The 22591-nt window shown below is 44.2% G+C and overlaps 1 protein-coding gene across 1 annotated transcript in view; it reads right to left on the reverse strand.

Moving 5' to 3' along the window:
- The window catches only part of slc27a6 (solute carrier family 27 member 6), a 40754-nt gene that overhangs the window by 690 nt on the left and 17473 nt on the right, over positions 1 to 22591 (reverse strand). Inside the window, exons 6-10 of the mRNA XM_023984691.2 lie at positions 5549 to 5639; positions 4122 to 4320; positions 3529 to 3626; positions 2926 to 3056; positions 1 to 315 (exon numbers count right to left, since the gene is read on the reverse strand). The exon at positions 1 to 315 is cut by the window's left edge and continues 690 nt beyond it. Of these exons, the coding sequence (XP_023840459.1) occupies positions 139 to 315; positions 2926 to 3056; positions 3529 to 3626; positions 4122 to 4320; positions 5549 to 5639 (696 nt within the window). The 3' untranslated portion in view covers positions 1 to 138. The remainder of the gene's footprint in view (positions 316 to 2925; positions 3057 to 3528; positions 3627 to 4121; positions 4321 to 5548; positions 5640 to 22591) is intronic.

The raw sequence follows: 22591 nt of genomic DNA on the forward strand, positions 1-22591 counted from the left end.
GAGACAATTTCATACATTATATACAATTAGGAATGGACCCAATTGACGGTCTCTCGGTCCACTCTTCGAAACAGCACAACTATGCTGCCACCGTCTCAGTGAACCAAATCTATTGGTGGTTTTAGCTACGGTTAACCACTATAGCTTCCACTCGCCAGCCAAAATGCTGCCGTACAGCTTGTTCGTGAGGGGAACGTAGCTTTTCTCTGAGCAATCCAGGAAATAGAGCGGGTTGCAGATTGTTGAAGGGTTGAATCCGCTCTCCACTAGATTGAATTTCTGCTGCTTGAAGGTTCCCGTCATTTCCATTGATTCCTACAACATAGAAGTACAAGATGTGATGGTACTCTTTCCATATTCTGATCTGTATTCTCTGTGTGCATGGTTGTAGGATTATTTTTCAATGACCCAAACAGAAGTTAACTTTCACAATCTAAATTGTACAATTACACTTTATGCTAAAATAATTATTTGACAACATGGCAAGCAATATTCAAACTCTGACATATTTATCTGTTGATAATCAAATGCAGAATGTCCATATAGATTACACAAACCAAACCGCTGAATAATATGTACATAAAAGCTTAACTATACAACCCGTCAAAACCTTGCTTTCAATTACAAAACAATATAAATGTAAATCAGAATTTCAGTTTACTTCCTGAATTGAAATGGAATTGACCCCAACCCTGGTAAGATCTGCATGGAAGTATATTTTCTGGGTGATTTAAATATTGACTGGCTATCATCAAGCTGCCCACTCAGGAAAAAAAAAACGTTAAACTGTAACCAGTGCCTGCAACCTGGATCAGGTTGTCAGTCAACCTACCAGGGTAGTTACAAACAGCACAGGAATTAAATCATCAACATGTATTGATCACATCTTTACTAATGCTGCAGAAATTTGCTTTGAAGCAGTATCCAAATCCATAGGATGTAGTGATCACAATATAATAGCCATATCTAGGAAAACCAAAGTTCCAAAGGCTGGGCKTAAAATAGTGTATAATAGGTCATACAATACATTTTGTAGTGATTCATATGTTGATGATGTAAAGAATATGTGTTGGTCTGTGGTGTGTAATGAGGAGCAACCAGACATCGCACTTGACACATTTATGAAACTACTTATTCCAGTTACTAATAAGACTGCACCCATTAGGAAAATGACTGTAAAAACTGTTCAGTACCCTTGGATTGATGAGGAATTGAAAAATGATTTTGTTGAGGGATGAGGCAAAAGGTATGTCAATTAAGTCTGGCAGCCCAACTGATTGGCAAACGTACTGCAAATTAAGAAAACATGTGATTAAACTAAATAAAAATAAACTACACTATGAAACAAAGATAAATTACATAAAGAATGATAGAAAAAAGCTTTGCGGCACTTTAAATGAAATTTTGGGAAAATAAGCCAACTCGGCTCCATCATTCATTGAATCAGATGGCACATTCATCACAAAGCCCACTGATATTGCAAACTACTTTAATGACTTTTTCCATTGGCAAGATAAGCAAACTTAGGGATGACATGCCAGCAACAAACGCTGACACTACACATCCAAGTATATCGGCCAAATTATGAAGGACATGAATTGTACATTTTGAATTCCGTAAAGTCGGTGTGGAAGAGGTGAAAAAAATTATTGTTGTCTAAAAACAAAAACAAGCCACTAGGGTCTGACAATCTAGATGGAAAATGACTGAGGATAATAGCAGACGATATTGCTACTCCTATTTGCCACATCTTCAATCTAAGCCTACTAGAAAGTGTGTGCCCTCAGGCCTGGAGGGAAGCCATAGTCATTCCGCTAACCAAGAATAATGAAGCCCCCTTTACTGGCTCAAATAGCCAACCAATCAGCCTGAGCTACTGTTAGTTTCAGAGTGGGTGGCAAGGAATAAGTTAGCCCTAAATATTTCTAAAACTAAAAGCATTCTATTTGGAACAAAACACTCACTAAACCCCAACTAAATCTTGCAATAAATACTATGGAATTTGAGATGACTAAACTGCTTGGAGTAAGCATAGATTGTAAACTGTCATTGTCAAAACATATTGATGCAGTAGTAGCTAAGATGGGGAGAAGTCTGTTTATAATAAAGCGATGCTCTGCCTTCTTAACAACACTATCAACAAGGCAGGTCCTACAGGCCCTAGTTTTGTCGCACCTTGGCTACTGTTCAGTCGTGTGGTCACAAAAAAGGACTTTGCAATTGCCTCAGAACAGGGCAGCACGGCTGGCCCTTGGATGTACACAGAGAGCTAATATTAATAATATGCATGTCTATCTCTCCTGGCTGAAAGTGGAGGAGAGATTGACTTCATTACTACTTTAATTTATGAGAGGTATTGACATGTTGAATGCACCGAGCTGTCTGTCTAAACTACTGGCACACAGCTCGGACACCCATGCATACCCCACCAGACATGCCACAAGAGGTCTCTTCACAGTTCCCAAMTCCAGAACAGACTATGGGAGGCGCACAGTACTACATAAAGCCATGACTACATGGAACTCTATTCCACATCAAGTAACTGACYCAAGCAGTAAAATTAGATTTAGCTGCTTTGGCAGCAGCTAATGGGGATCCATAATAAATAAAATAAAAAAATGGAACGTTCTCTACAATGACATTGACCGGTCAGTGCTGTAGTGTGCACATGTGACCAGAAGAGGCCACCACTATAAGTATTTATTTAGCGCTTTTACAATCAATCATTGACATCCCTTACAGGTAAGCAAACAATGGCCTATTCATTCCTGTCTAATTACTGTCCTACCCTTGGTAAGAGAAGCTTAAGCAAACATTTTAAAAACAAAGTCCACAAATCAAAACACTGGAAAAAGCGAACATTAGAAAATTGCCTCTACTTTATCAGATCATGTCAAGGAAGTCAGTGTGTCAAACTTTCCTTACCTGAAGCCTTATGAAGAGAGGACGAGCATAGCCTGGTAGATCATTGAGGACGTGGTCAAATAGCTTCTTCCCGCTAAACTCACATTCAGGCCTCACGATGATGGCGGCCATTCCGGCTCTTCCCTCATTTCCTGTGAATACAATGGTGCCCCATTAGTCACTTCGCGTTACTCCAATTTCATTACGGGTGGCTCAATCAAGATGGACGTGACAAAAGGCCTTTCACTTCAGTTCTAGGCAGGAAGCACAGTGAGAGCCATATGGCACCCTATTCCTTATATAGTGCACTACTTTTGACCGGGGCCTATAGGGTGGTGCACTATATAGGGAATAGGGTGCCATTTGGGACACAGTCCATGACATCTTCCACCGTGTGGCATGGTCTAATTGGAAACATTACATAAATCATTCATCTCAAATGGGGACAATTATTCTGCAAACACAAGGTCTTTGATGCCACCACAGTGTGATTGCAGAAGCATAGCAATGGGATCGCGGTATTTTACTAAATGGAATCACACAGACACGTACACCAAACATAGACACAAACATGTACACACACACACAGATAGAGACACACAGACAGAGACAGGACATCTGTACCTGGAATTTCCACCCCATAGACATTGGCCTCTTGGATAAAGTCCACCATTCCAAGCACCTCCGTCACTTCTGTTGTTGCCACATTTTCACCCTTCCATCTGAAATCATAAATAATCAAAAAGAGGCTATAAACTTTTGTCTCCAAGAGTGAGTGAAGTCCCCTAAATGTGTCCCCTAAATTAACCAAAGTATTTTCCATATTACCTCATTGGTCAGAAAGAGGCACAACCCCCACACCCATATATTTGTATGCTGAAGAACTGAGCAGTCATGAGCTGTGTCATGACAGTATGTAAATCCAGTCATATGATGACATACAGTACTGTAATTCTGACAGAGTGACTCGATTACCATTTCATTCATCACACGTGTGAGTCCCATCAGTTGTCCCGTCCGTCTTAACTCAATGTGAAAGATGACATCCACCTTCCCAGTGGGCAAAACTGGTTGAAGTTATATACTGTAATTTCAATGACAAAAACTGTCTTGAAATTACATAATTTCAACCAAATMTTTGCCCACTGGGTCACGAGGCGAGTTAACTATTACAATAACCCAGATAAAACAAGATCGTGTCAATTCAAATTGTCTACCTGAAAGTGTCCCCCACTCTGTCCTTGAAACAGATAAAGTCTTCAGCATCTTCAGCCATGAGGTCTCCAGTGTTGAAGTACGCGTCTCCCTTCACGAACACGTTCCTCATCAACTTCTTCTCGGTCAGCTGTTTGCTCCCGGCGTAGCCAAAGAAGGGACTCGAGGCACTAATCTTGGACAAGAGAAGACCCGTCTCACCTAGGGAGAAGACACACAAAGGGGAAAGTAAATCGTTAATTATATGAATTATCTCAACGTCTGCTATCATTCCCACATGAAATTGTTCCTAACCATGTGACCTGACCATCTAGAGTCGGCAGCGCAGTTCAACATTGGCCTGTATCACAGCACGAATGCCTGTATCACAGCACGAATGCCTGTAGCACAGCACGAATGCCTGTAGACAGCACGAATGCCTGTAGCACAGCACGAATGCCTGTATCACAGCACGAATGCCGAATCTGTATCACAGCAAGAATGCCTGTATCACAGCATATGAATGCCTATATCACAGCATGAATGCCTGTAAGCACAGCATGAATGCCTGTATGCACAGCATGAATGCCTGTATCACACACGAATGCCTGTATCACAACACGAATGCCTGTATCACAGCACGAATGCCTATATCACAACACGAATGCCTGTATCACAGCACGGCATTATTTTGCCTGTATCACAGCATGAATGCCTGTAGCACAGCATGAATGCCTATATCACAACATTAATGCCTATATCACAACATGAATGCCTATAGCACAGCATAACAATATCCTTCATTTTTAGAAGAGTGCTTGAGAAGGAGGCCATTTGATATATTGACATGTTTTTCCATATGAGTGTAATTATCCAAAAAAAACAAAAAAAAGCTGCCAAGAGCCAACCCAACGTCTCTCAATGCATGGTGGAAATATCTATTGGTTATGTTACATTTTTGGTGCCCAGTCCAACAGTAAAGTCAGAACATACTGACAGGGTCCGTCAATCAATTTATTACTAAAAACAACATTTCTCCCATCTCAATTCCATCCAATCCATCACCACACCCCAACCATACTCTGGCGACAACAATGCCTTCACACATGCGTTTCAAGTATTTTGGTTACAAACCGGCCTGACGTGAACCAATGTTGTTATGTTTGTTTCTACAACAGCGGCAAACCAATTTCCCCATTATGGGATAATAAAATCTGTGATTGTAAATTTGGAGTACAATTCAGTATACAACTGTGAGCAACCAATAAAAACAACATAACAACAACAACATAACAACAACAACAACATAACAACAACATAACAACAACAACATAACAACAACATAACAACAACATAACAACAACATAACAACAACATAACATAATAACAACATAATAACAACAACAACAACATAATAACAACATGTACTACTACTACTTGAGTTTATTACCCTTGTTAACGTGTTGACAGAAGCCCTGGCTGTTCCTGACCGGCTCATCTCGTACCATGTCATACCTTACCAGGTCATACTTGAAGAGGAGCTGCAAGAAAGAGAAAGAAAAAAGAAACATACAAAGGACTACATTATAATTCATTTGAGTTGTGGGCAATAGGGCCTTAGTAAGATTATATATATATTTATGCCATTAAGCAAAGGGTCTCTGGTCACATGACATCGTGCATTCAACATATTAGGGTTTGTTCTAAACAGGTTATTTTCCAATCATTTCATCCTGAACAGCACCATTAAAGTAAGGATTTATATCGTCCCTTTYTGTTATTTTTTAAACCTATGAAATCAACATTAAAATTACTTCACCAATGGATAGAGCCGCTTGCTACGGAGTGGGCAAGCTATGAACCTGCGTCGGACAGACYAGTGTAGTGTAGGGTGCGAGATGCGACAAATTTTGCGGGTGAGGAGAGCGCTGGGCATCTCGTTGTTATGACATGTGTTATCTGAATTAGACCCACAGAAATATACCTACGGAGGAGCGGCTTCTATGAAGGTGTTTGATCTTCAGAGAGTTGGCTTACCTAACGTTGGACCAGAGCTACCTAACGTTGGACCAGAGCTAGCCCTTGACCATTACATTACACATAATGCCACCTAGAGTTTGAGTGCAGGACCAGAGTTAGCTAACTAGCTAGCTAACTAACAAGCTTGTGTGTGCAAAGCGACACCAGAATTAAAATTAAAACACGTCTTACCTTTTTGTAATGAATAAATCCAATGTAAAACGTAATAACTATAGAGGGGGGGGGGGGGCCCTGGACCATGCTCATAAAATAACGATTCTGTTCCGGAACAGTATTGATCACCTTCATTCGTAGTTCTGGTTCTGTTCTTTGGAAGGAAAAAAACCCCGTTATTGTCCGGTTTCCTGATCTGTTCCCTGAACAGGTTCCAACCCCTGGTTGAAAGCATTCCCTCCGTACATCATTACTGTATTGGCCGTTGCACAAGGCCATTTCCATAGAAAGTCAGTATTCTTGAGAAATAACGGATGTTATAAATCCCTTGTGGAATTAAAAAGAATCGCCACAAAAGGTATCAAATGCTCCCTTTCTTTCGATTTGTTCAATTCTTTCGATGTTCAATAGTTCTACAAAATCTGATTTAATCAAGTATCTTCCTGTTGTTGCATGCCCTCTGCAATACTGTACTTCTGTTTTTGAAGCACATATGCACAAAAAACATTCACACAATGAATAACTTTCATTACAGGGAGTCTGTACACACACACACACACACACACAACTCCAGGCATGTTAGTTTCTTAAGCATTGAAAACCACTCTCACACACACCACTCTCACACACAATTCCTTCACATCACCCCTATTGCAATGTGTAGCCTATGGTATCAAATATGTGGATTAACCCATTGCATAACCCTCTCCCCTGACTCAAATCCATAAACTCCTTTGGTCAACAACAACAAAAATAAAARTCACTTTGGCAGTGTAACGCAATGACTACTGCTAATTTGTGAGCTTTCCAAGAAATGTTTTCCAGTAGTGCTAGTTTAAATGGAAAGATTGGGTCTGGCACACAAAGCTACACTGTGTAGGTTTAGCAAAACAGGTTGGACTCTGCGACTTCCTTTCGGAGAAAACTCAAAACCAGACATTCATTCTCAGAAGGCAGCAGCATCCCAAATTGTACCCTATTCCCTACATAGCGCACTACTTTTGACCAGGGCCCATAGGGAAGTCTCTGAGGGATCAGTAAGCACAGAAATAGTAATTGAAAGAAGCAGATTAAACATGAATAAATGGGTAATACTTTCAGGGTAACACGTTATGCTGATGTACTGGTAATGAATGCATTACTTATGGGTTATGAATGCGTTAAAGTCCCTATGTAGGTGTAACGGATGTGAAATGGCTAGCTAGTTAGCGGTGGTGCGCGCTAATGGCCTTTCAATCGGTGACGTCACTTGCTCTGAGACCTTGAAGTAGTGGTTCCCCTTGCTTTTGTGGAGCGATGGGTAACGATGCTTCGTGGGTGACTGTTGTTGATGTGTGCAGAGGGTCCCTGGTTCGCGCCCGGGTATGGGCGAGGGGACGGACGTAAAGTTAAACTGTTAAATAGGTACCCTTCTAATAAAAGGTTATGCATTAAAAACTTAACTAAAAAAATTAAAAAAAGAAGACATTCCGCAGTCACACATTCCGCAGTAAGGGAGGATAAACAAAACTGTCAGCAAAACTAACATCATGTCACGTCTACTCCCGCTCCCCGGCGCGCGACGTTGCAAGTTTACGCATCATTACGCACACACGCCACTATCYTTACGTGCACCTGCGCTTCATGAGACTCACCTGGACTCCATAACCTTCCTYATTTCCTCCCCTATATCTGTCGATCCCTTTGGTTCTTTCCCCAGGTGTTATTGATTCTGTGTTTCATGTCTGTACYCTACTCGTGTTTCTTGTTAAGTTCCATGTTTCATTAATTATTAAATTCACTCCCTGTACTTGCTTTCCGACTCCTAGCGTACTCGTTACACATCATTGTCTGTTTTGCAAATGACACCCTATTCCTTACATAGTCCACTCCTTTTGACCACTCCTTTTGACCAAGGCCTACAGGGCTTTGGTCAAAAGTAGTGCGCTATATAGGGAATAGGGTGCCATTTGGGACACACCACTTGTTTACATATGTACTTACCTGAATTTAGACAGATTGTACCAAGAAATAAAAAGCTGAAATGTCTTGAGTCATTAAGTTTTCAACCTCCCTTTTTATGGCAAGCTTAAATAAGTTTAGGAGAATAGTTATTGACAAGACATTCCTGCTTTATTTTTAATACATTTGTAAAAATGTCAAAAAACATAATTCCACATTATAGGGTATTGTGTGTAGGCCAGTGACAAAAACAAATCTAAATGTAATAAGTTATACATTCAGGCAACAACAAAATGTGGGTGTGAATACTTTCTGAATGCAATCTATATGTGCATTTSAACGGGGTATTGGTAGTAGGTGTCAGACGCACCGGTTTGTTTCAAGAACTACAACGTTGCTGGGTTTTTCACACTCAACAGTTTCCCCTTGTGTATCAAGAATGGTCCACCACCCCAAGGACATCTAGCCAACTTGACACAACTGTGGAAAGCATTGGAGTCAACATGGGCCAGCATCCCTGTGGAACGCTTTCAACACCTTGTAGAGTCCATACCCCGGTGAACTGAGGCTGTTCTGAGTGCAAAAAGGGGTGCAACTCAATGTTAGGATGGTGTTCTTAATGTTTTGTACACTCAGTGTACATACAGGGTTTGTCTTCATATGAGATTTATAATTCTAATAATTGCCAATTAAATACTATATTGTCTTCTGGTTAGAATGCAAATCAGAATAATATGATAACATTAAATATGATAACATATTGAATGCAAGATAACCAAAGGACAGGGCAGTAACAATATCTAGTATAGTTCTAAAATGGAGGTATATCAAATTCACTTCAACATCCACAAATCAATCCCGACGGATGCCAAATACCCTGCAACAGAATTATAGATACTGGACTATAACTACAGCATTCACAAGCTGTTTGATAAATCACAATGTGCGCCGCCAACTGATATTTATCTTGTTTTGTAAACTTAAAAAAGGTTTTGTAGGTTGGTTTCTGGGTCAAGAGGCTTGAGTAGTGAGACCAGCCTAAGAATAGTTCATTTAAGATTAAGGTAAGATTAATCCTAAGTACTCTTACCCCACTCTACTAGTGCTTATAATGACGTATGTACAGAGTGTACATATATAAGGGCTGTATGCCAACACAAAATGATATATATATATATATATATATACACACACACACGTCTGACTTTTATATATATATATAAGTCAGACGTGTGTGTGTGTGTGTATATATATATATATATAGCATTTTGTGTTGGCATACAGCCCTTATATATGTATATATATATGCACACTCTGTACATACGTCATTATAAGCCTGACTAAGTAAGTGGTGAGTCGGTAAGCCGAGAAAATATTAGTATATATATATAAGCATTTTGTGTTGGCATACAGCCCTTATATATGTATATATATATGTACACTCTGTACATACGTCATTATAAGCACTAGTAGAGTGGGGTAAGAGTGATATATATATAATATATATAATATATATATATATATAGCATTTTGTGTTGGCATACAGCCTTTACTATGTCAATGTGCAGGAGGGAGACGTCAGCTGCCATGTTGTTTGAATCAGTACGTCAGCTGCCATGTTGTTTAATCAGTACGTCAACTGCCATGTTGTTTTAAAATCAGTACAGTCAGCTGCCATGTTGTTTGAATCAGTACGTCAGCGCCATGTGTTTGAAATCAGTACGTCAGCTGCCATGTTGTTTGAATCAGTACGTCAGAAAGTATGTTCCCGATTCTGGTGGCGTAGTGGGTCGAGCCTTGGCCTACAAAGCATAGGATTGTCGGTTCAATCCCGGCACTCTGGCCACCAACACCCTCCTGGCTTTGCTATAGATTACTTCAATAATAGGCTCCACCTCCACACACATGAAGTTACACAAACGGAACATGTGCAAGGTGTGACATTAACATTCCAATTGAAAGAGCAAAAACGATGTAGGAGACTAGGAGTAAATWTTCAATTGAAGTTATTTATTTTTTTACAATGCTGAGGTACAGTAGCTATACAGTACTGCTCAACTCAACTTGCATTGAATCTAAATGCGTGTAGGAGATTCCTTTCTCGTCTCTGCAACATTACATTTACATTTGAACTCCAGCACTTTGCACCATTGATCTCCTCTCCCTATAGGTTTTCTGTCACCTCAAATGCCCCCTGAGATGTAACAGTGATTACAATGCCTACCTAATGCACCATTACTTAACCTATTCTTTATCAAGCTGGCCAGTATTAGCAGTATAAGAAGACACAGGTGAAGTCAGGTAGCCATGTTCTTTTTTAAAAGTACTTTAAAGCTGAAAATATGTATCTTTTTGTGGGACCCAACCAAATTCACATAGAATCTGAATTATAGATCTGTCATTCTCATTGAAAGCAAGTCTAAGAAGCGGTAGATCTGTTCGATTTCTATGCTTCCCGTTCTTAAGTTTAGTTTTTGTGCCTTTTACTTTCGGTTTTGTACATCAGCTTCAAAACGGCAAAAAAAATACAATATTTGTGGTTATTGAAAATATATTTCACAGCGGTTTAGATGGTACAATGATTCTCTACACAATGACTGCTTGTTTCGTCACATAATAGAATTTTTGCAACCAGGAAATGGTGTAGCGATTTCTGTACCTTTAAGTCCTTGTCTACCCAGAGATCTGCATTACGAGGACTTCAGTGGACTCACTGACCAGTAAAGATGGGCAGTGCTACTTAATCTATGTTATGTGTCGTAACCATTGTTATGTGATGTTTAATGGTTTAAAACAGTGGTACATACGTTTATTCCTTTAGGGCTGCAGTGCCTCTTGCTTTCATGCTTTTTTTTACAGAAAGGCTTGAGAATCAATTTACCTGGTTTGGTTTGAAATAATTGAATTATTTGCAGACAGTGAAATAACAATGCACTCAAATACCATTCTGGTATGGTATGAAGGAACACCTGATCCTCAGCTAAACTACATTGACTGTATTAATTCAATTAAATCATGTCTTCAGTGATTACCTTGAAGGAAGGAAGGAAGGAAGGTAGGAAGGCTTTTCTTTTTGTATTTGAACTGAGCCCATGTTTCAGACAATACTGACTCTGCTCTCTCTCTCTACAATGTGGAGGGAAGAGAGCATTAAGGGCACGTAGCGAGAAGTCAGGCATGTTTTAATATGGCTCACCTCAGAGTAAACCCAGTAATCTTTGATCCTTGTTGGATGAGTGCCAGAAGCACAGCACACATTGACACAGATAGTGTGTCTGTGGCGTGTGTCTGACACAGATACAGACAACAGACCAAAGATACGCACACGCACAAAAAAACGGTGCCTTCTGGAAGTATTCAGACCCCTTGATTTTTCACATTTGAGTTTATTCTAAAATGAAAGAAAAAAATCCTCAGCAATCTACACACAATACCCCATAATGACAAAGTGAAAACAGGTTTAGACATTTTTGCAAATGTATTACAAATAAAACCTTTGCTAAGAGACTTGAACTTGAGCTCAGGTGGATCCTGTTTCCATTGATCATCCTTGAGATGTTTCTACAACTTGATTGGAGTCCACCTGTGGTAAATTCAATTGATTGGACATGATTTGGAAAGGCACACACCTGTCTATAGTTGACAGTGCATGTCAGAACAAAAACCAAGCCATGAGATCGAAGGAATTGTCTGTAGAGCTCCGAGACAGGATTGTGTCGAGGCACAGATCTGGGGAACGGTACCAAAACATTTCTGCATCATTGAAGGTCCCCAAGACCACAGTGGCCTCCATTCTTAAATGGAAGAAGTTTTGAGCCACCAAGACTCTTCCTAGAGCTGGCCACCCGGCCAAACCGAGCAAATGGGGGAGAAAGGCCTTGGTCAGGGAGGCGACCAACAACCCAATGGTCAGTCTGACAGTGCTCTAGAGTTCCTCTGTGGAGATGGGAGAACCTTCCAGAAGGACAACCATCTCTGCAGCACTCCACCAATCAGGCCTTTATGGTAGAGTGGCCAGACGGAAGCTCCCCCTTTGTAAAAAAAGTACATGACAGCCCGCTCAGAGTTTCCCGAAAGGCACCGAAAGGACTCTGATCATGAGAAAAGATTCTCTGGTCTGATGAAACCAAGCTTGAACTCTTTGGCCTGAATGCCAAGTGTCAAGGCTGGAGGAAACCTGTCACCATCCCTACGGTGAAGCATGGTGGTGGGAGCATCATGCTGTGGGGATGTTTTTCAGAGGCAGGGACTGGGAGACTAGTCAGGATCAAGGCAAAGAAGAACAGAGCAAAGTACAGAGAGATCCATGATGAAAACCTGCTCCAGAGCGCTCAGACTGGGATGAACTCAGACTGGGATGAAAGTTCACCTTCCAACAGGACAATGACCCTGAGAACTTCCGGGTTGGAGCGAGCGGTCGCATTCGCACTTTGGTCCGCAGGTAGTATAACTTTTCATTACATTTCACTACATTTCATTATAGTACAACGGTTTGATTTGTCTAATCTTAGCAATTTCTTCTTAGCTAGCTACATAGCCGTCTTTGTATCAAAGATAATTGCGTAATTATCGTATTCCGTCGTCCTAACGTAGTCTACACTGCTATCTGCCCAGCAGCTAGCCAGCTAGCAAACGTCTACCGAATAGCAGCACTGTAGAAACTATTACACTCAACTGAACGACTTGATTAGTGTAGTGTTAGCTAGCTACATAGTTGTCTTTGCTGTCTTCGTATCCAAGATAATTGTGGAGTTTAGAGTGTGTAGTTTTAGAGTGATTATCGAATTCTTTATCCGACGTTGTTACTAGCCTAGCTATTTATCGTCCTTAAGTACGTAGGAGACACTTGCTAGCTAGCCAACAGCTAGCCAACGTCTACCGAATAGAACTTCCGCACTCAACAACCCGGTCGCATTCGTTCTCCGCTCCACAGGTAGTATCACATTTTCATTTCATTTCATTACAGTAACACGGTTTGATTTGTTTGATCGTAGCTAGCTACATAGCTAGCTACATAGCCGTCTTTGTATCAAAGATAATTGTGTAGTCTAGAGCGATTTTCTAGGTTAGCTAGCCAGCTATTGTCGTTCTTTTAACGCAACGTACGTAATCAACACTGCTAGCTAGCCAGCTAGCCCCGAATAGCAGCACTGTAGAAACTATTACACTCAACGGAACGACTTGATTAGTGCAGTGTCAACAACGCAGCCACTGCCAGCTAGCCTATAAGTCAACAACGCAGCCACTGCCAGCTAGCCTACTTCAGCAGTACTGTATCATTTTAATCATTTTAGTCAATAAGATTCTTGCTACGTAAGCTTAACTTTCTGAACATCGAGACGTGTAGTCCAGTTGTCATTCGAATCTCCTTTGCATTAGCGTAGCTCTTCTCTGTAGCCTGTCAACTATGTGTCTGTCTATCCCTGTTCTCTCCTCTCTGCACAGACCATACAAACGCTCCACACCGCGTGGCCGCGGCCACCCTAATCTGGTGGTCCCAGCGCGCACGACCCACGTGGAGTTCCAGGTCTCCGGTAGCCTCTGGAACTGCCGATCTGCGGCCAACAAGGCAGAGTTCATCTCAGCCTATGCCTCCCTCCAGTCCCTCGACTTCTTGGCACTGAGCGAAACATGGATCACCAAGAATACATCGGCTAACTTTCCTTCATCCGGCCTCTCCTTTCCGTCTATCTTTCGTTGTCCGCCCACTTTCTCCTTATCGGCTCCAGTCTCTTCTTATGTCCTCCATAGGCACTCCCTACGCAGCTCCTCTTCATTCTCCTGTTCCCTCTACTCTAGCTCCAGCTCCCTCATCCTGCTGTTCTACGTTATTACCCACAGCCTCTCTCTTATTAGTCCTCTGCTAATCAGGACTTCCCCGAGAGCTTCTGGTAGCGGGGGTGGTGGCATCACACACCATCTTCTATGTTTTTGCACCTCCCACAGCTTCTTATGAGAGAAAGATCTGTATCTCCCAATAGCTCATATCATATATATGCTCTAACTTTGACTAGAGCCTATGTGGGCCTATAATACGGGAATAGGGTGCCATTCCAACGCCGCAGATCGCACTACAATTCTTTTGTATAACTGTCCCCGTGTGTATGAGAACCGAAGGTCCAATGTCATGTTAGTTTATGTAGAAGCTGAAGGTGTTTCATACTAAGATAACACGTTTCACAGAATCTTTCACCAGAGGTTCCTGCTTTGTCACCGGGATCATATTCCCTCCATCTTCCACCTAGAGGTTTTCTGCTTCTCACCTGACGTGGTCATCTCTCTCGATTGATATCTCCTTCCACCCTTAGGACTCGTTACCCATGGTCTCTGTCGTATTCTCAGCCTCCTTTAGAATTCATGCTGTCACAGTTACTCAGCTCCTTTCCAGCTTAACCATACCTATCGATTTATTCGGCGCTCCCCTTCCACCAGCGCGGCAGGTTCTTCTCGTGTCGGATGAGTTCATCTAAGTGAGCCTTCCCTTGATCGGGTGTGCCTGATTGATAAGCCGGTCCTCGTCTCTTTTTCGCTGGAGTGCGAGCGCAGTTCGGCGGTGCATCACGTCTCGGTCACAGTTTCGTTGGGGCGACTTTAAACCCTCGCCCCAACGTCGTACCTTTGACATCATGTTCCTATCTCGTGTGGCGCCTCTTCTTTCACTCTCGCTTTTTTGACCGGTCATGACCCTCTCACCTTCCCCTACTCACAGGCAGGCAGGCAATAGCGCTCTCGGAAGCGGTAAACTGAGGATCTATTGTTTACTGAGATGCGTCTTCTTCTATCACGCCGAGGTCCATTTAGGGCTTGCTAGACTATCCCTTGGCCCTTCACGTTCATTGCACTAGGTCCTCTGGCTGCCTCTACCCCATGGGACTCATACCATAGGCACACCAATCTGACCCGGCCTAAACGGAACTATATAAGCACAAAACCCTTGCACATGAATGGACACCACCCCGTATGCCTAAAATCAATGGACACCATAACATGAACTAATGAAACTACATGGAAATAACACAATGGACTCCCCCGAATTCTGGACACCCACTACCCTTGCGTATGCCCCTTTATTTGCGCCCCTAAGGCTACTATACCTTTGCCCTCTGCCCAGCACATGGATCCTTCTCGGCCTCTCTAGGAATATTGGAACACTACGCCCAACACCTCGGCTTCCACAGGCTGTCGCGCACTCCTACTCGCGATGGTATCAGCGTCCCGTCGCAACTTCGCTTCTTTGGCGGTCTCATCTCCACCGCTACATCTCCCCGGCTACCGTCTCCTCTTCCATCTACTCATCTCTTCCCTCTGGCTCAAACCTTCTCAACTATCTCACTGATTCTGGCGATCCTCAACGTGCGCTGGGGCTCTCCGTGGCTGCTCTCCATCCCGCAAGCCTTTCTGCATACTTTGACTTGTTTCCGTTGGGTGTTCATCCGGGCTAGGTGTGGCTTCCCCGGCAGGCGGCCTTCGGGGTCTTGGCCCCTTCGCACTGGGATGGGCAGCTGCTCACGGGAGTCTGATGCTTCCCTCCACCGGGCGTTGGCCTAGGCTGGCTGCCTGCTGCTGGGCAGTGCGCTCTCGGAGTCGACCCTCACTGCGAGCCTATAATGGTCACACACGACAAGGGGCTTCCTGGGATCATGGACTGCTCATGGTTTCCTGCCCGGCTGACCACCTTGGCTTTGGTAGCCTGCCCCGGCCGACCTGGGCTGCCTCGGTGGCCTCAATTGCGGCCTGCATGGAGCAATTGGGGGCATCCGGGCACTGGGCTGCCCGGACATCCGCATCTGTCCTTCTTTCCCCGACGCGCAAGGCGCGTACGTGTTCTCGTGCGCTTCCCGTTAGGCTGTCGGTGTGCTGTACTTACTGGGTGTGTGCCAGTTCTTGGCATGTTCCTTGCGGTGCTTTCTTGTGTCCCTAACTTGTGTATGCTGTGTGTTCTGTTCGTGTTGTAGTGTGTCTGTTATGTGTTACTTTCGTGGTCTGTAGTGTGTCCTTCGTAAGTTGCTGTTAATGTTCTGATCCGGTTTATGTTAGTTTGTCTTGTGTGTGTTGTTCGTTTGTCATGTTGTTGATGAGTATGAGTCCTGAAAATGTGTTTCCAATTGATAGTGTCTATGTTGTAATGTTGCTACCATGTTAGGTTTGTGTGTTCGTGGTCCAATGTTAGTTTGCTGATAGGTGCTGTCTGTCTGGGTCTGGTTTGTCTGGGGGGTTTTGTTCGCGCATTCTGATCCCTCCTTTCTCTAAAAAAATACATTTTGCTTCTGTGTGCTCCTTGGCTTCCTGTCTGTTGGCAATTTGGTTTTAGGCTGGTCGTTGAGTGGTGTGTTTCGTTTGCTGGCTTTGTACCGTTGTACAGTGGCTGGTCACTAGTTCGTTGTCCATGTTAGTGTGTCTTGATGTAGTTCAATGATGGACTTGTTTCCTGAATAGCTGTGCTGCCTTGTTACTGTGCTCCATTGATCTAGTGGTGTGCCTGTTAGCTGTTATCTCTCTTCCCCCAATACCTTAGTTCGTCTGCTTATGGGTGTCTACAATGTTAGTTAAGTATATCGGCTGGTTTGCCTAGTGATCTCGTGGTAGTGTGCTTGTTGTGTGATGTGTGGGTCTGCCGGGTGCGATGTCTGTTGTGGGTGCTGCCTCTAACGCCTATGGGTAAAAAGCTCTGTTGCTGCGTATTGACCTTTCTGACGTTCGTTGTTTGTGCGTGCTGTAGCTTGCTGCTGTGTGTTGTGTGGTCGATTGTCCTGCTGTCATGCTCTGTGGTCTGTTGCTGTCTCGTGGTCTGATACAGGGTGTGTCGTGTGTTCTGTAGTGTGTCCCATGATAAGGTGTGTTGTTCGTGGGCCGTGCGCGTCGCTGTGAACTCTGCCTTCCTCCCTCCCCCCCCTCCTCACCGTCTCTGCAGATGAACTTTCGGATTACAACCATTTTGAAAAGAGAGTCGACGGACATCCGAATCCTCGTTTCTGAAGTCAAAAAATGGACACGGTGGGTTTCCGCTACAGTGCGTATGCGGCCGCCTGAATGCTGGCGGTCGGGGTGTCGGTGGTGTGTGGTGGCGGGGCTCGGTGTCAGCTGTGACTGGTGGTCAGCGTGTCCGTTATGTGCTTCATGGCTGGGTGCTGCTCCGAGCGTCGCTCTCGCCGTTCGTGTCTTCTTCTGTTTTTGTCTCTCACTGGTCCCTTCAGGTCTCGTCCAGATGAAATCGTGTCGCGCGCATCGTGTTCGGTGTACGGCCGGCCGGTGTCCTTGTCTCTTGTCTTCACTGATTGGCTGACTAATAGTGCGTGTCAGTCTGTGCTCATTGGTGCTTGCGCTTAGTGCGTGCTGTCCATGTTTAATCTGTTCAATCGTTGGGTGTCGGTTCGTGTGTCCCTGCTAGTGACCAATGTTGGTGCCTTGTGGTGGTCATCGCTAGTGGATCATGTGGGTGCTATATGTGAACCGAGTGTCTCTAATCGTGGTCAAGTTGGGCTATAGTGGTCTCCTGTAGGTTGACAGGCGCTAGTTTGGGACGCGGTTAGTGAAGGAACAGTCTCTGGTAGGTTCCTAAGGTGACAGGAGCAGTCCTCGGTGAGGCTTTAGCGTGAAGAAACAGTCCTGGTCTGAAGGTTCTTCAGACGTGACGGAAATTTCCGTCCTCTTGGATGACCGTGATCCTATCTACGAACTAGTACCTCTTTGAAGTGCACTCTAGGTGAAGGTCGATCATTACCTAGTGGAAACTGCGATAGTTGGTCGAACAGGAATGCGTCCTGACTGTGCAGCTTGCTAGTGAAAGGATGAGACGTCTCTAGTGAGTAGGTTCAGGTGACAGGTACACACCTTCTGGTGAAGGAGTCTAGGGTACAGGAAAAGCTCTAAGTGAGGCTTCAGGTGACAGCATAACGTCTTCATAGAGCAGCGATGGAAGGGAGTTCAGGTGCAGAAGGAAGCCACTTGGTGAAGAGTTTCTAGGGAGACGGAACCAGTTGCCTTCTCGGTGAGAGATTCTAGGTGAACAAAGAAGAAACAGTCTATCTAGTGACAGGATTCTAGATGAAGGACAGCTCAGTGAAGGATTCGACTACGGTGACAGGTAAGGCAGACCTCTTGCGTAAGGCAATTTAGGTGACAGTGCAGATGCTCGAACTCCAACTTAGAAGGAGTTCTAAGGTGACAGGAAGGTGACTTGTGAGTGTCTTCCTCTAGGGTGACTAGGATACGTTCAGTCTTTCACTCGGGCAAGACGATGTGAACGTGTCGTACCTTGCGAGCCAGAGGCTCTCAGACGCATAAGGGCAGCTTCTATGGCGTGACAGGAAGGATCCTCTGTCGTGAACAGAATATTTTGGCATGGGCAAGTGTTTTATTTTTACTTATGACCGATATTCAGGACTCTTACCCAATCAAGAACTTCGGTTTCAAAACCATGACTATTTCAGTGGGGAATCGGTTTCCCTAGCATAACGGTGAATTAGTTTAAACGAAAGACGTGGGCGATTTAGCTTTGGATGGCATCCGATTCTAGATTCTGGCACATAGCGCGTCTGCTGGTCAAGTAGTGTCACCAATAGGAGGTGGCAATATGAGCTCTCGAATCAGTTTTCTCTTTTGCTGAGACTGGGTGGGAGGGTAAATAGCTAGACGGCACATAGTTTAGATGAAGAGATCTGGTGCGTCGATCGTGCTAATCATCCTTCGTGAAGGAAGTGAGACCTGAATGGGAGTGAGCTGGTGGGGACATTGCCCTTTATACAATATACTGTGAACCATCAGGTCCGCACGTCACAGTTCCACAGATGAACTGACTCGAGAGTTGGGCGGGCATTGGGAGCTCGCTGGCATGACGGAGGGAGAGAATGAACGGAGGTGGTGGGGGCTCGCTAACAGCGAGGATCAGTGAGATTGGCGTCGCCATGGAGGCTGGTGGGAGGTGGTATACGGAGGAAGTCAAGTGACTAGGAGAACGAAGAAGGCTGGTGGAGGTGCTATAGGAGATGGGTTATCGTGGAATCGCGATCTTCCGTCGACTTCTTAACCATGCCGTCTGCGCTTAGCGTGTGAGCTCCATGAATGGGGCTCTGGATTCAAAGCAGTCTTGGCTTAAGTGTCTACTCCTCTGTTCGTCCACCCGTCTTCTCTCACCAGGAGCAGCTCCCCTAGACTTTGACTGGGTATGTCGCTGTGAAAACAACCCGACTCCTGATTCATGGGCCAGCGAGGGCTCGGTAGATTTCGTAGAAGGAAATTTCTATGACTCTATTATTTCATTAGTATTATCGCTCTCGGCAAACCTGTATAGGACAGAGAGATAGAGAGAAAGAAGAGCAGAGAGACAGGATTGACATGGACCAGAGGAGAACAGAGAGAGAAGAAAGAGAAGAGAGAAAGAGAGAGAGGGTAGACAACAGAAGAGATAACGAGAGAGTGGAGAACAGAGAGGAGAGAGATGAGGAGATGGGGATACGTAGATCATGATGAAACAGCAAACGAAGACAACTGCTAGAATCATTGAGCACCAAAAGGGGTGTACAATGTATTATTTGTTTTGACACTATTTCAAATTAAAGTAATCCCATTGTAAGATCAATGTCTGTTATAAAGCTATGAACCTGATTGACAAATACTAAATCTAAGATGTGTCCGGCTTCTCTGGCTCATTTACTCTGGTAGACCTTACTGATGAAATTATTAGGTAGCTCAGAAGGTGACGTGATTAGAACTCATATTGCTGGGAAGAAGACAGATTAATATATTAGCGTGAGTAATGATTCACGAATAATCCTGGTTAGATGGCATGATTATCATGAGTTTAGTGGCAGTAGACACTAGATAATATATCTGAGTTGTTGATTGGAAAGATGGATCTATTAGTGTAGAGGGTAAACTGATCAACCCAAATTAGTGTAGAGAACTGGATTTACATACTTGTGTAGAGAATGATACATATCTAGCTGGTAGAGAACGGATTCATAGCTGGTAGAGTAACTGATACACAATTAGGTAGAGTACTGATAATATTGGTAGGTGAATGTTAATTATAGCGGTCAGAACGTAAAATATTGTTTGTAAGTAACGATTACAATAATAGTTAGTGGTAGAGAAGATACTGTATATTGAGCGTGGTAGAGAACTGATTAATATTGTGAGAAAAGAAAACGGATACAATATAGAAATCTAGCTGGTGAGTCTAAAATAATTATGCGGTAGAATGATGATGTTCTGGTAGAGAACGGATTACAATCTAGTGTTAGAGGATACGGATTACAAATGAGTGTAGACAAGGACGATTACATATTAGTGGTGAAAAACGGATTAAAATATTATTGGTAGGAACTGATTCATATAGCTGATGTTGTTGAAAAAAGAATATTTAGGTGGTAGGAGTACTGATTTACAATTATAGTGGAGAGTAATTACGATATAGCTGTGAGAGTAAGGAAATAAAATAGTTACTGTGGTATGATTAAATAATACGTTAGGCTCTGGTAGAGGTGAACGAGTGCATACATATTTATGGGTAGATGCATGTATACGAATATTTAGCTTGGTAGATGACAATGGATTACAATAAGTGGTAGATGTCCGGGACAATGGAGAAGGAGGCTGGCGCCGGTCAGGGATTAGATCAATGTGGCTCGAGTACTTCAAGCATCACGGTTTCGATCAACTTCCATGTGTCCATCTTGTGGAGAGAAACTTCCAGGAGACGCTATAGTTTACAAAATACAATATTTATTGCCGTCGGGTGATAGCGACTGGATTCAATTATATTAGCTGGTTAGGAGAACCAGGACACTTTTGTGCGCGTTTGTGTTCGCAATGGCGTTCACAACTCAGACATCCAACCGTATGTTGTCTCCGGCGGCTGGCCTGTTCAATATTCCGTTTCGTCGGCTAGGCTTCAAGGCGCTTCTCACCTACATTTTGCGCAAGGCATTTCTCTCGCGTGGGTCATGATCCTTATTTCGTTGTCGGTTGATCAGTATCTGTACCTGTGCCCTCTCTGATTACTCCCTATCCATGGGGAGGACGCGCCGTGTACATTTGTATGCAAGGGATCTGCCTCTCAATTCCGGCACTTGTCATCTCGTCTTTTGCTGCGGTCGTTCACCTTTTGGAGTTTGATGCTGGGGTGTTTTATTAGCTGTGACCGCCCGCGAGTACCTCTTCGAGTAGGGCTGTCTAACTATGGAGGCCACAGGCTCACCTTATCTTCGATGGTAGAGAGCACATCTGTTCGCCCTGTTTCGCGATGCGCATGGTTCTCTTCGTGCGTGGCTTAGCGCACGCTTCTCTCCTGGTCGTCTGGCGTCCTCTCCTTCCAGCCTGGTCCCAGTTCGTGTTGCTCTTTGTGGTCTGTTGCTCATAACTCCTACAACATCATCCAGAACGGCCGCGCCCGTCTGGTGTTAAACTATTGTGCAGCTGGCTCCGTAGTCCTGGCTTGTCACAGTAGTGCACTCATGGGCAAGTCAAAATACAAGCCGTGCGATCGCATATAGACCCATCCAGGTTCTTTGGCTTCCTGGTCACGTACTGCACGTTGTGTGTGTCAGGTCTTCGGTAGATAATGGGGTACACGTCCGCGGACGTCACCTGGTGCCGCTGCCTGACGCTCTCGCTAGTCCCACTGGCTTCCAGCTTGAGAGCTCGCGAATCCGCGACAATGAGCGCGATGGGGTTGCTTTGCCTACGGAGCTGTGAGGGGAACGGGGGCATCCTTTCGTAGTACTCTGGTTGGGTTCGGCGTTGGTTTGGGGCTTCTTCTGATTGGGTCTCGTGTATCAGGTGCTGTGTGGGTTGTTCGCTTAGGCAGCCAAACAGAGGGCTACTGACGTGTGTGCTTGTGGTGTTGGTTGCTGGGGTCTGCGCTGTCTATTGTGGGCTGTCCGTATGGCTCACCCTCTGTGTGCTGGTGTTTCTGTGGCTTGCGTTCGCTTCGGGGTGCCCTCCCTGCACGCGCGTGTGCTGCCGTTGGTCTGGGTCTTCGCTCTGAGTGTGTTGGCAAGTCGGTACAGTTCCGCTCAGCCACAGTCAAAACTGTTCCTGTGCTCTGGCCCCCAATGGTGGAACAAACTCCTCACGACGCCAGGTTGTGAACATGGCGGATGGGTCCATTTCACGGGTCTCGGGAATTGTTTTCACGCGAGGTACCGACCTGGAACCACCCTCGCAACCGGTGCTTTGGTTTCGGTTTCTTGTAAGGAATACCCTGGGTCCGTCTGGCTGGTGCATTGTAGGAGGTTCCGTGAGTAAGAGTAATGGGGTCCTTCTTCATTGCGCCCGTCTTCACCCCTTAAAGATTTAGATGCACTATTGGGTAAAGTGGCTGTTCCACTGGATGTCATAAGGTGAATGCAACCAATTT

Source organism: Salvelinus sp. IW2-2015, linkage group LG4q.1:29 (genome assembly GCF_002910315.2).
Source record: "Salvelinus sp. IW2-2015 linkage group LG4q.1:29, ASM291031v2, whole genome shotgun sequence".
NCBI classification, from domain to species: Eukaryota; Metazoa; Chordata; class Actinopteri; order Salmoniformes; family Salmonidae; genus Salvelinus; species Salvelinus sp. IW2-2015.